The 14,567-nt window shown below is 31.5% G+C and overlaps 1 protein-coding gene across 1 annotated transcript; it reads right to left on the reverse strand.

Moving 5' to 3' along the window:
• LOC109332263 (transcription factor DIVARICATA-like) lies at window positions 12,511-13,582 on the reverse strand. The gene is made up of 2 exons (XM_019567229.1): window positions 13,257-13,582; window positions 12,511-12,781 (listed from the first exon to the last, which is right to left on the reverse strand). The coding sequence occupies exons 1-2, from the start codon at window positions 13,580-13,582 to the stop codon at window positions 12,511-12,513; spliced, it is 597 nt and encodes a 198-aa protein (XP_019422774.1).

Consider the following 14,567-nt stretch of genomic DNA (forward strand, 5'->3'; position numbering starts at 1 on the left):
CTCATCCTCATCCTCATCCTCATCCTATCTTCGTCCTCATCCTATCCTCATCATCATCCGCATCCTCATCCTCAATCTCATCCTCATCCTATCGTCATCCTCATCCTCATCCTACTTTCATCCTCATCCTCATCCTCATCCTCATCCTCATCCTCATACTCTTCCTCATCCTATCCTCGTCGTCATCCTCATCCTAACCTCATCCTCATCCTCATCTTATCCTCCTCCTCATCCTATTCCTATCCTCATTCTATCCCCATCCTCATCCTCATCCTATCCTCATCCTCATCATCATCCCCATCCACATCCTCATCCGCAACCTCATCCTATCCTCATCCTCATCATCATCCTCATCCTAACCTCATCCTCATCCTCATCCTATTCCTATCCTCATCCTCATCCTATCCTCATCCTATCCTCATCCTATCCTCATCGTCTTCCTCCACCTATTCTCGCCCTCTTCCTCATCCTATCCTCATCCTCATCCTCATCCTATCCTGATACTCATCCTCATCCTCATACTCTTCCTCATCATATCCTCGTCCTCATCCTATCCTCGTCCTCATCCTAATGCTATCCTCATCCTCATCTTATCCTCATCTTATCCTCATCCTCATCCTCATTCTATCTTCATCCTCATACTATCCTCGTCCTCATCCTCATCTTATCCTCATCCTCTTCATCCACCTTTCCTCGTCCTCTTCCTCATATTATCCTCATCCTCATCCTATCCTCATAGTCATCGTCATCCTCATAATCTTCCTCATCCTATCCTCATTCTCATCTTATCCTCGCCCTGATACTCGTCCTATCCTCATACTTGGTTTGAATAATTTTAAGAATTGTTCATATCTCACACCAATAATTTCATGCAATCATCATGTGATGAAATAATAAAAAAATATTCACAACCCAAAACGTTCAAGTCATCATTGTCTCAATAATTTAACCAGTTTCAAAAACCAATAACCATGGCAGTATAAATTAAAACACAAAATACTTGCTCTAATACCAATTGAAGATTTATTAAGAGTGTTCATAACATGCACAACGGAAAATAATTCATCTATTTGTGTTAAAATATGCATACACTATAATAAGTAGACAAAAAATGTTTGTAAAATTACCTCAGGAGACTGCGATGACTTTTGAAAAAGTTCTCCTTCAAAAGTGTGAAAATCCTATACGTGTATCCAGATCGAGACCAATCCTTGTTGTATCAACACTTGATCCGTGGAGAAAAAATTCAACTCAAATAAAACCAAAATGAAAGGATTGAAAGAAAGCATTATGATTCTTTGTATATTGACTATGTTACTTTCTACCATGATGGTTACATGAATTTTGGTTTATAAAAAACCAAAACCTCCTATAATCCATTTAGTGTCAGTTAACAACTCATTTATTTAGCATAAATTTTGGGTTATAATATATAGAACCAAAACCTCATTCAATGCATTTATTGGCAATTAATAACCCATTAATTTAGCATAAATTTTGGTTTTTGGTTTTCAAAACTGAGTATCAGTTTTAAACCTTTAAAATATTACAATTAAGTCTCACTTAATTATATTAAAGATGACTGGATAATATTATTTATATTGTTGGTGCTAGCAAAAAATACAATAATATTCCACTTAAAGTAAATATACAAAATTAAACTATTTAATTTAGATATTTTCTCATCCAATAAAAATCTGAACATTCGTTAGTGTGTGACCCCGTAGGTTCATTACTAAACCAGTAGTAAATTAACTCATTAATTTACTAATTAAGGTTCGCATCTAGCAACACTCCTTAACGACCAGATAGAACTGAAGTAATACCTTTTACTTTAGAATAACCATTAGAAGACTAATATAATATTTCCTTCCATCTTTACAACTCTATGTTAACTCTAGAATATGATATAATTGTCAAATTCTAATAAGTTAACTCGTAGTGAATGACTTAAGAAACTCATTTCTTCATTCATTCAATTCCCCTTGCCCAAGGTCTTTATTTCTATAGAGCTAAAACTCATTCTATGAGTTGATGGATTCTTTCTTGATTGATTACTAATTCTACAAGAATTTAATTATACCCAATAATCATTCAATTAATATCATAAGGCATTATGTGTCCGATATCAAAATATAATAAATAACTTGTTAATTACTATGGTAATCTCAAGTCTAAGGAAAATATATATTTCTTCATAAGAATATCCTGCTGACAATTCAAAGGTAATATATTAACCATTAGGAATTCTCCTTTGAGTCAGTTCAATGGTCATATCTCTATATGCACCATTTATATGTGTAATTTAATAAATGAGATCTATTAATCTTTATCTAATAAAGACCATTACACATATATTAATCTATCTGGATTAATAGTGTCCTAAGCTCAATAATCATATGATCAAGAACAATTCAGATTAAAATTATAAAAGATTTATTTCTTATTATTATAATCTCTATTATAATAATAAATCTCTAATTTTAATCTAGGACCTTTCATATTAATTATTTTGACAAACAATGAATATGATATTAAGATAATAATACATATAATTTTATTATTATAAACATGACAAATTGGTTCTTAGGCATACATTATATCCCAACAACTATATCTCACACTCTTCATTAACCAATAATTTTATAAAATATTGAAAAAGAAAAATTATAAGTCATCAGTTCTATATGGATAAACAATTTGTGGGGTTAAAATTATTACCTTTAATTACTGAACCATTAAACACGATTTTCACTAGCTAGTTTACTAAAAGTCAAAAACTCTAAATGCTCATGTTCTTCCTAGTTTCTTTATTTTGTTGCTTTATCACCCTTTCTTCTCATGTGTTGTTTATTAGTACAGGTCAGATGAGGGTTGAGTCATGAGCCATGAAGAGACAGAACACTCCACAAGATAGAAGAGGCAAGTTTCCATTTAGAATCAAATGTTGATAGTCAAATAAGAAGAGTCGTGAAAATGCCTAATATGGAATAGTATGAGGTATAATTTAGCAAAGTGCAGGCACAACTTAATAAAAGAGCCACTAGTTTGATTAGCTACGAGTTTGGCAGGATCTCATTCCTTTGGGCCACGATTTCATATGAAATCGTCTTTATCACCCATGACTTCCAAAAAACTACACTAAAACAGTATTAATTTAAAAGATACCACATGATCGATTGTAATATGTCAATTAAGGTGTATATCTGTACCGAAAATTTGCGCCATTGGAGATGGTGCCGTCATGGTGGCTTATCAGCATCTATATCATCATGGTAGTCGTGCCTCTTGGGCACAACTTTAATAAAAAATTATTTGTATTTTTGCAACCACGAGCTACGAGTTTGGCATGATCTCGTTCCTTTGGGTCACTAGTTCATATGAAAACGTCTCTACCACTTATGATTCCTTAAAAACTACATTAAAATAGTAATTAATTTAAAAGGTGTACCAAAACTGTAATATATCAGTTAAAGTACACTTGTATGGTAAGTTTGTACCATCGAAGATTGTGTCATTGTAGTGGCTTATCAGCTTGTCTATATCATCATGGTGGTTATTGACATCATTGTCATCCTCTTTGTTGGAGTCAATGTCAGAGTCAATTTGGGGGTCCGATATAGTTTCTGAACTCGTCGGATAAGTTGTCGTCCACATGGTGCATGTGATGTTAATGTTGGAATGGATATACATATTGATTTGGTTATCCCCATATATCACCATAATTCAGAAAGCATAAAGATCTTTGAAACTTAAACGATCCATTGGTTCAGAAGCATAAACGATTTAATATGTGGCTCGAATTGGTCTGTTGGCCGGTTCCTAGTCTACCGGTTGAAACGGTCGGTCCTAGTCGATTTTCACAACCATGGTTAAACTCTTTCTTCATACCTTATTCTTGTTTTTTCATTACCATGAGTGCACGAGCAAGATGGTGTTATTGGTGTGACTTAGCGCTGAAGTTTGGTCTTTGTTCTTGTCCTCCGAGAGCACCACAGGTTGTCCACCATGTCCACGTTTTTGCAGGTAGTGATATAGACATTGGTGGGGTCGTCTTCGTAACAGAGGAAAATTTAACGCACATGTGTATCTTGAGTTATATATTACAATCACTACGCCTTAGTTGCAGTACAACAACACATATTTTAGATGTATAACAATACTTTTGTGCGCTTTCTGTTTGACCGCAGTAATATATTGTCATGATTAGTAGCGCTTCTACTACGCTGTTGTATTGAATATATACAACAACGCATCACACAAAAAACGTTGTCATATATTTCATACATACAACAGTACATCATACACAAAACGTTGTCATAGATTTCATACATAAACAACGCATAATATAATAGGCATTATATCAAACACGTAACAAACATGTCCAATTACACCACAATTACCAGAGATTAGACAATATAAACATCATTCTGAAAACTCAATTCATAAACTATTGCATGAACTGATCAACTTTAGTTCAAATCTATTAACCTAGAAGATTATATGCAATAATAAAAGGGACGAATGTGGTGAAGATGTAAATGAAAAATGTATAAATTTATTTTCTTCCTTAATTGAAGAAATAAGAGGACATAAAGACGTAGTTCAGATTCAACATAATGAGAATCAAATTAAAATTTACGTAGAATATAAGGACGAAAAAATAATAGTCAAATACAAGAAATACATATAGATATGATTGTAAGTTTGGTAAATCACCAACCGTTACACCTAGCTTCAACCTTGACATTTCCTATATTATAAAATAAGCAGTCAAAGTAGATATAAATGCAAACAACAATATTGAATCAAAGAAAAAGAAATAAGGTAAAATAAGATAATGAGTTACCTTGTACTCGAAAATAGAGACCAAAATCTAATAACTTGCTTGTAGAGAGAAACTAAGAGGAGAAGAAGAGTAAGATAAATAGAATACTGAATTATAAGTGTATTATTGTATGTGAGGTTTTCTTTTTAAATGAGCAAAGATTCAAGCTCACGAGCTAAAACAAGCGCTTTTTGAATATATGACTTTTAACAATGCTTATTGTAAAAATCACTATTGATATGTCACCTTTAATATCATGTATTTAAGGAAGCACTGTTAAATAGATTCAAATCAACATCATTTGCTTAAAAAAACTGTTAAATATCAAAAAAATTAAATTATTTATTTGTCATATTATGTTCAACTTTTGATAATGGAATGACAAATAAAATAATTTACTTACCACATATGAGTTTTTGTTGTGTCAAATCACATACCTTAATATTCTATTTTAATGATATTGGTTGGTGATTTAGAATATTTTTTTTGAAGTAATAAACAATTGCATTTTCTGTATATGTATGACCAAGTTATGTTATATATGAAAAACTAGCATATGAGTTTCTGTTAACAATTTGGATTATTTTCGTGTAATATTTACTCGAGTTATATCTTTCAAAATAAAAATAAATAATTTCATAAATACATATTAAGTAATAACTAAAACAACCGTCTTTTGAACATATGACTTTTAACAGCGCTTGTTGTAAAAAGAGTTGTTGATATGTCACATTTAACAACGCTTATTTAAGGAAGCGCTGTTAAATAGATTCAAATCAACAACGCTTGGTTAAAAAGTTCTATTAAATATCTTAGGCAAACATACAACAACACTTCTTGAAGAAAGCGCTGTTAAAGCTACATCCACCTATCAAGTTTAACAACGCTTGTTTAAAAAACGTTGTTAATTATCTTCCGTATTATATTTAACAACGTTGTGTGATATGAAAATCACAAGTGCATGATTATGTCGTAAAGTAATAAAATATCGACCCCACAATGACTGGAGAATTTCTTTAATTATAACAATTAATTTATACTTAACTCAAATAATGAATAAAATTGAATTTAGAACAATTGAGAAATTGACAAGAATAATTATAAAAATATTAAAACGGGTTGAAATCTAATTTAGGAAGAGTTCATAGGATAAGGGTTACCGCGTTTACACTCGTGAATCATTGTTTTGCTCCTTTTGATAAACTTTAAGTTGTGAGGGTGAATTGTTCTTTGATATGTGTCATCATCTCTCAAGCCCCGACACGTGTACACAATTGAAGTCGCACCTACTCTCATGGTACGGTTATCAATCAAATCCTTTACTTGAATTTTTCTATCCAATCGCTTCGTAGCAACCCAAAGTGAATTCCTGAAACCCCCGATAATCCTCATAGTACTCTGTGAATTAGGATTCTAGTTTGAATAATTGAATGGTCAGATAGTTGGGTTCACCTCTCGGTCCTTCCCCAATGTATCTTAGAGGTATAATTTGTTGGTCACACAATTCACACGAATAAAACTCAATTTAATGATTCAAATCATAACACTCAATGAAAAAGAAGTAAGAACAAGTGTTTATTGAATATAAAAGGGCATAGCCCCAATCCTAGAAATAGAGGGAATTACTCACTCATGATTGAGAAGAGAATACCAAATTCTAATTTAGAGGATTCTAATGTAAAGTGTAAAGTGTCTTCATCCTTGAGGGGGAACCCTTATTTATCCTAATTACAAAATATTGGGCTAAACCCAACAAAACAAATTGGAATATAATATAACATCTATGACTTCTTTTGGCCCTTCAATTGGTCTTCGCATAGCCTCAACATTGAATTTTATCTTCTTGCACCCAATCTCTACTCTTTTTTGCTTTAATCCATCTAAACTGCATAACATAGCCAAAAACACCCACTTAAAACGAACAAAGAGAAATAAAAGCTAAAACAATTCTAAACTCCTAATTATACCCTAAAATGAGAGTTAAATGCAATGCAAATGTAGCATAATTTCATACTAATCATTATGCTAGAAAGCGCTGATAAAGGATCATTGTTAAATGCGAATTATGGTGTAATAAATCTTAGTATATCTTTTAAATAAATTACCATTTTTGGTGCAGTTTTTAGGGAGTTGTGGACGGTAGAGATGATTTCATATGAAATCATGGCTCATAAGAACGAGATCTTGACATTGTTTTTTAATCAAACTTGTGGATGGTAAACCAATGATGACGCTATATGCTTTTAGGGTGTGCAAATTCACACCATGAATTTTTTGAAACAAATGTGCATACTACTTACACCTCTAAAAGTCTAGAGTTTAGTTTTTGAAAATAACATGACTTGTTTCGTGAAAATATAGTCATTATCATGTTGAATAATTTTATATTATTGTGCATATTCAACTTAAAGAGTTTTATGATTGTTTATCCTAAACAAACACTCAACTATTTTTTTTTGTATGTCTTGTTTAAGTCCAACAAATTTATTCTTTAGTTTTGATATGACAAAATTAACTGAATTTGCAAAGTTTTATTGACGTGATTTTTGTTCAATTAATTTGGTGGTGTTTGATAGAAAAACTTGAGACTTACATCAGTGAAATGTGTATTAGTGTTGAATTTTTTTCTTTAAAAGGATTCAATAGTCTGTTAGATGAGTTGTTTGAAAGTGAAGGACACATTCTTTACTAATTGGTTTATCTTCTTTTGAAGTTAACAATAATTTTACTTCTTGCCACAACTACCATAGAAAGAGCATTTTCAACTCTGAAAACTGAGAAAAATAGGTTGTGTGATCGAATGGGAGATGTATGGGTGAAAGATTGTATAGTCACTTATATTGAGCGAGAAATGTTCAATAACATTGACAATGAGTTGATAATTAAACGATTTCAAAATATAAAGTCAATAAAGATCAATTATAAAATTTATAACTTATTTAACTAGATATATTTAAATTTTATGATCGTTATATATATAATTTTCTATTTAAATCGTGTTGTTGAGATACAACTCTCTTATTTTTTATGTATTGTTATGCTATTTTATGATTTCTGACCGAAGCACATTGTGTTTGATGCATTTTGTCCTGGGTCATTCTGACCGTGTAAGTTTGGCTAGTGACCTTTGCTAGGCTTTGATGCATATTTTTGAAGGTTGTTGAATTGTCATTAGGTTGCTTCATTGGCAAAGTACAAGGAGACTCCAATATAATATACAGTTGTATCTATGCATCTTTTAATTAATTAAAAGAATTTCTATTGAAATGCCAAAATCCACCCATCTGTTGAGACAAATTGTTGGGAGAGTCATACTACAACATTTCTGCTTGTGGTTGCTATAATGCTCAATGCAATTCATGTTGCCGATGCGTGGAAACGTGTAAAGGAGGAAGCCAATGTTGTGCAGTAGGAGTCCAATTATCCAGACGAGGGGCATAATTTGTGGTTATTGTAAATGTGGTCATTGCGATGCGGATTGCAACCATTGTGGTGTGAATTATTTTGTGATTAAAAAAATATGTTTTAATTCAATGTGGCCTAGTGTGGTCTGATACGGTTGTGTTGCGACCTGATGTGGCCGTATCATTGTAATTGGAAGTCACACTACAATTGCAAATATGATGTAGTTATGACGAACACCACTACCGCAATATTACAGCTACAACAGGTGATGCAGTCTGCAATTTAAATCACTGATTACTATATCTAATATATTAGTGCACTATCTGCACATGTTTATATACACAATTGTTTAACGTGTATTGTATATATAATATACATTACTATGAATATATAATACACTACTATTACTATGGTTAGTGCGATAAAGGGAAATGTTTATATACATGTTTCACTTACAATTGCTTGTAGGTAGCGACACACAACAGATGAAGAAGTAGAGGGACAACAACACCAACAGTGGACAACAGATGCAACAATACACGACATTGGTAGAGGCAGCGATGACATTTGCTTACTTTCAACTATGGAGGAGCTCTACAACTATAGAGGTATGTGTATAGTGACGATACCTATACGCCACAATTGTGTATTTAAAATTAGGTTTGTACAAAACAACGTCATTTTAGGTTTTTAAAAGAAATTATGCTGCAGAAAACGACGTCGTTTTGTTTTTTTGAAAACCACTCAAAACAATGTGATTTTGACTTTGGCATTTTCTTAAATGTGACTCACCGGTTTAACCAAGAACCGATTGTGTCACCAGTTTTCATGTAACCCGACTGAGTTAGGCTGGTTCTCACTGATTCTGAAGCATAAATGATCCAATATGTATCTCGGATTGGTCTGATGGTCGGTTCCTAGTCCACCGGTTGAATCGGTCGGTCCTAGTCGATTTTCACAACCATGGTTAAACTCTATCCTTATACCTTGTCGATGGTTTTTCATGACCATGAGTGCACGAGCAAGATGGTGTTATTGGTGTGAATTAACACTTGAAGTTTGGTCTCTGTTCTTGTCCTCCGAGAGCACCACCGGTTGTCCACCATGTCCATGTTGTTGGAGATAGTGATCCAGCCATTGGTGGGGTTGTCTCCGTAAGAGAGGCAAATTTAACGCACATGTGTATCTTGAGTTACATATTATAATATCAGTATATCTTTTAAATTAATTACCATTTTTTATGTAGTTTTTAGGGATTGTGGGTGGTAGAGATGATTTCATATGAAATCATGGCCCATAAGAATGAGATCCTAACATTGTTTTTTAATCAAACTTGTGGCTGCAAAACCAATGATGATACTATATGCTTTTTAGGGTGTGCAAATTCACATCCTGAATTTTTTGTAACAAATGTGTATGCTACTTACATCTCTAAAAGTCTAAAGTTTAGTTTTTGCCAATAACATGACATGTTTCGTGAAAAAATAGTCATTATATTGGTGAGTAATTTTATATTATTGTGGATATGCAACTTAAGGAGTTTTCTGATTGTTTATCCTAAACAAATACTCAACTATTTTTTTGTATGTCTTGTTTGAGTCCAACAAATTTATTCTTTAGTTTTGATACGACAAAACTGACTAAATTTGCAAAGTTTTATCATCGTGATTTTTGTTCAATTAATTTGGTGATGTTTGATAAAAAAAACTTGAGACTTACATCATGAAATGTGTATTAGTGTTGAATTTGTTTCTTTAAAATGATTAAATAATCTACTAGATGAATTGTTTGAAAGTGAAAGACATATTCTTTACTCATTAGTTTATCTTCATTTGAAGTTAACAATAATTTTACTTCTAGCCACAACTACCATAGAAAGAGCATTTTCAACTCTGAAAATTGAGAAAAATAGGTTGTGTGATTGAATGGGAGATGTATAGGTGAAAGATTATATAGTCACTTATACTGAACAAGAAATGTTCAATTATATTGACAATAAGTTAATAATTCAATAAGTTCAAAATATGAAGTCAGTAAAGATCAACTATAAAATTTATAATTTATTTAACTAGATATATTTAAATTTATTATTTTAATATTTTTTTATCGTTATATATATAATTTTCTATTTAAATCGTGTTGTAGAGGCACAACTCTTTTTTTTTAGGTACTGTTATACTATTTTATGAATTATGAGAAAGAGAATAGAGAGAACATGTCCTTTAAAGAATTTTAGAGAGCTAAAAACATTTCGAGCAGCAAATAAATTTTTTAATTTTATTTGAGTCACACACATTATTTTATAAATTATTATATCTCCCCATGAAATAAGAAGAATATTTTTTTTTTCATAATAACAAACATCTACCTTTTTTAGAGAGTTAAGAGTATCTCCATCGGGAAATAAATTCTTCAATTTTACTTGGGTCCCACACGTTATTTTATAAATTATTACAACTCTTCATGCAATATGAAAATATATATAATTTTTTTCCCACAATGGCAAACATAATCCTTATTTATTCTTGCATGGGTCATACAATATCTACTTATCCCCACAACATCTACCTCTCTTCTCACTTTCCTTTAGCCAAGAACAACCAATAATTGTTTTTATTTAAGAACTAAAATCAGAAAATAAGAATGACAGAGTGGAGAACAAAATAAAAATATTCTTATTTCAATAAGGATAAGCTTAAAAACAATCACTATAGTTACTATGGAAACAAAAAAAAAAACTATTTCATGGGCTACCCACAAGGCATCAGCCAACATAAAATTTTAATCTCAACGAGAGCAACATACCAAACTCTGAAGTGATCGTGGTTGTGGGAACCTTCGTTGAATACTAATTAGAGAGTAATTGTATTTTTTTCAATATTCTATGCTTAATTATTATAAGTATAAGATTATTTATAGTTTGATACTGGAAGTACATATGTTATCTCACAAATTATATTATTTTATGTGCCATGAACTTGGTTGAGAAAAATATATTAATATTAAAATTTTAATTATTAAATATATTAGGACACAAGATGCTATCCTTTTTGAGACTACTGTATGACACACTCAACCAATAATTTTATGAAAAGTGAAGAAGACTAGAAATTATAAGGCATCAGTTTTGTATGGATAAACTATTTGTGGGGTTAAAAGTATTACCTTTGATTCCTGAACCATTAAACACAATTTTCACTAGCTAGTTTGCTAAAAGTCTAAAACTCTAAATGCTCATGTTCTTCCTAGTTTCTTAATTTTGTTGGTTTATCACCCTTTCTTCTCTTGTATTGTTTATTACTACAGGTCAGATGAGGGTTGAGTCATGAGCCATGAAGGGATAGAACACTCCAAAAGGAAGAAGAGGCAAGATTCCATTTAGAATCAAAAGTTGATACTCAAATAAGAAGAGTAGTGCAAATGGCTACTATTGAATAGTATGAGGTATAATTTGCCTAGGTGCTGGCACGACTTTAATAAAAGCATGTCGAACAAGCTGGTATACATGTGGTGCATATAGTGTTAATGTTGGAATGGATACGCATACTGATTTGTTTGAAAAGCAGAGGAAGAGTAAGCTCAGTTACATTGTTCTTGGTTATCCCCACATATCACCACAATTCAGAAAGCATAAAGATCCTTGAAACTGCAAGGTCAAGATGTCCAACTCAATCAATATGACCTCAATGGTATACTAAGCCGATCAAAATGTGTTATTTAATTGGAGTTTTTTTTTTTACAAAAAACACATTAATATTTTATATTATTTTGAGAAATGCTATTGGTTAGGGACAGGGGACGTAATCTTTTTGGGACAGAGAATCCTTGCCCCTGAATTTTTGCCTAATATGCTGAACATCCACAAAATTTATCTGGTTGTATCAATGCTGTGAATCATCTAAGTTCTATGTAATTTCCATCATTTTCAAGCTTCATCATTAGTCATATCATAACAATATTTGGTTTGAAACAAAGAATATGATAATCTATTGATTTAAACCAAATTTATAAAGCATTTACTGAATTAGGTAGAATGTGAACAACTTCAAGTCCTATTTATTTTAATTAGCTAGCAAAAATCAAACTAAGACATAATATACAGTTGCATGGTATAAACCATGCAAGTTTTAATTAATTAAAAGCATTTCTATTAAACTGCCACTCTTGAGGTAAATTGTGGGAGAGTAATTCTGCAACATTTTTTGATATGATTGCTGCGATACTTATTGCAATTCATGTTGCCGATGCACACAAACACGTAAAGGAGGAAGTTAATTCTATGTAGGAGGAGTGTGATCATCCAAATGAGGAGCTGAATAATGTTTTTTTTTATTAAAGCGAGGAAGTGAGACCGAGGTTTGATCCGATTCTCTAGTGGTTATGTCATGGATGCTTTTTCTTTTCCTGTCATCCTTTGTGGTGTTCTGACGAAGAAAATATTTTTGTGCATGACTTGCAACTTGACTTGGATTTCTTGATACAACAAACTTGGTTGCAATTCCTTTCCAATCTCCATTGCCACATTTTTCAAGCCCACGGACAAACAATCTATAATGTAAAACAAATATATCAAATTAATCACTCCATTATACTAGAATGAAAATCAATCAGTGGATTAACATTAATAAAAGAAAATGATCATACACAAAAAATGAAAAGATTGCACCCATTATTTGAAAGCACTATTCCAAAAATTTACCCAACTATTTCTAAAAGTCAAGCTTTAATCTAAATTTAAAACACAATAATTTATTGAAAAGACGTGTTCTAATGTCTGTTGATGAGCAAATGTTTCAGGTTTCAAAGAAAGCAAGCTATGTATATACAACATCATAGTGTGTTTTAAGTTCTACTCACAACCACAAGAACAATCAGTTTCGGAAATGACATCACTACTATCATTTTTCAATGCATAATTCTTGAATGATTAATCAATTCCCCCTTTAATTATGATTACCATTTACAATAAAAACGCAAATGTACAAAATGAAAAATTCAAAACGTGGAAAGAAAACATGTTTACCTGTGTTCTTCTGCGGTCCATAACGTCCCTTTCTTCTTATCATCAGGCACAGCCAGCGTTCCTTGGTGCACCTTCACTGGTTCCACCTTATTCAACAATTCTAGAAACTCAACCTCGCCAAACACAATCATCAACACGTCATGTTCCAACTTCTCGTACCGTTGCTTCAAATCCTCCAGTGACCAGTTCCCAGGAACATGATGCGTCATCTTCTCCCAACGGTTAGGAATATTCTCCGGTAACATCACAATGGCTCGCTGGAAAGCTTTGTTATGAACAACAGTCCACTGAGTCGAGGACGAGTTGGTATGCTGATAAATCGACATGGATTATGGTTTGAGATGGTGACTCTTACTTTAGTTTTTTTCAACAACTCAACTTTCACAAACATCACTCTAGCCCATGTATATATATAGTTACAGTTTTGAATAAGAAAAAGAAGATGTAGATCTCAAATCTATTTTTCCATGCCTCCTAAACTTTTTAAATATTTTAATTTTCCTCTAAAAATTAACTTATAATTCAAATATAATCTTAAACATTTTCTCATTTGATGATATACTAAAGGAAACTAGTCTTTTCATTAGGAACATCACCACATAGGGTCTTAAAAATGTTCCATCTCCAATGCTCATTGTTTGGATAAGTTTTAGATAATTTACTTCTAAAAACTCCATGTATACCAATATTTTGAGAATCACATTCCCCAATTTTAATAAACTTTTATTAATATAAATTAATATCATAAATAAATGTAGATACTTTTTTTGAAAAATATAAATTTATTATTTGTATTAATGATAAACCTAATTTTAAAGAAATAATAAGAATGTATAAAAGTTAATGGTACCTACCTCCCAATTGAAGGAGAAGTTTTATTTTTATTATATTTTTTAAGAATGAATTAATTTTTAGATAACATGTATAAATGATTAACATGTTCCAATATTATAAAAGATAATGATATGCACCTTTCAAAGAAAATCTTAATAGTGTAAGAGAGAATAGCATCATCTTAATTTTAGCATCTTAACCAAAGTGTTTGATATCCAATAAATAGCCTATTGCATTATTTCGTTGAATCATTATATAAAAATCAATTCAATTCAAGTCTATTTTTGAACAAATCCATAAGAAGTTGAAATTAAAAATAAATTGGACATATTACAAATTTGTTTAAGAGCGTAATTTTTACGTAATTTTTATGTATTATTACTATAAAAATTTATATACAGTCGTTAATACATCATTCATTTGTATAAATTTCTTGAAAAATCAATTATGATTAAAAATGAATAATTGATGATTGAT

Source organism: Lupinus angustifolius, chromosome LG01, assembly GCF_001865875.1.
Source record: "Lupinus angustifolius cultivar Tanjil chromosome LG01, LupAngTanjil_v1.0, whole genome shotgun sequence".
In the NCBI taxonomy this organism is placed as follows: domain Eukaryota; kingdom Viridiplantae; phylum Streptophyta; class Magnoliopsida; order Fabales; family Fabaceae; genus Lupinus; species Lupinus angustifolius.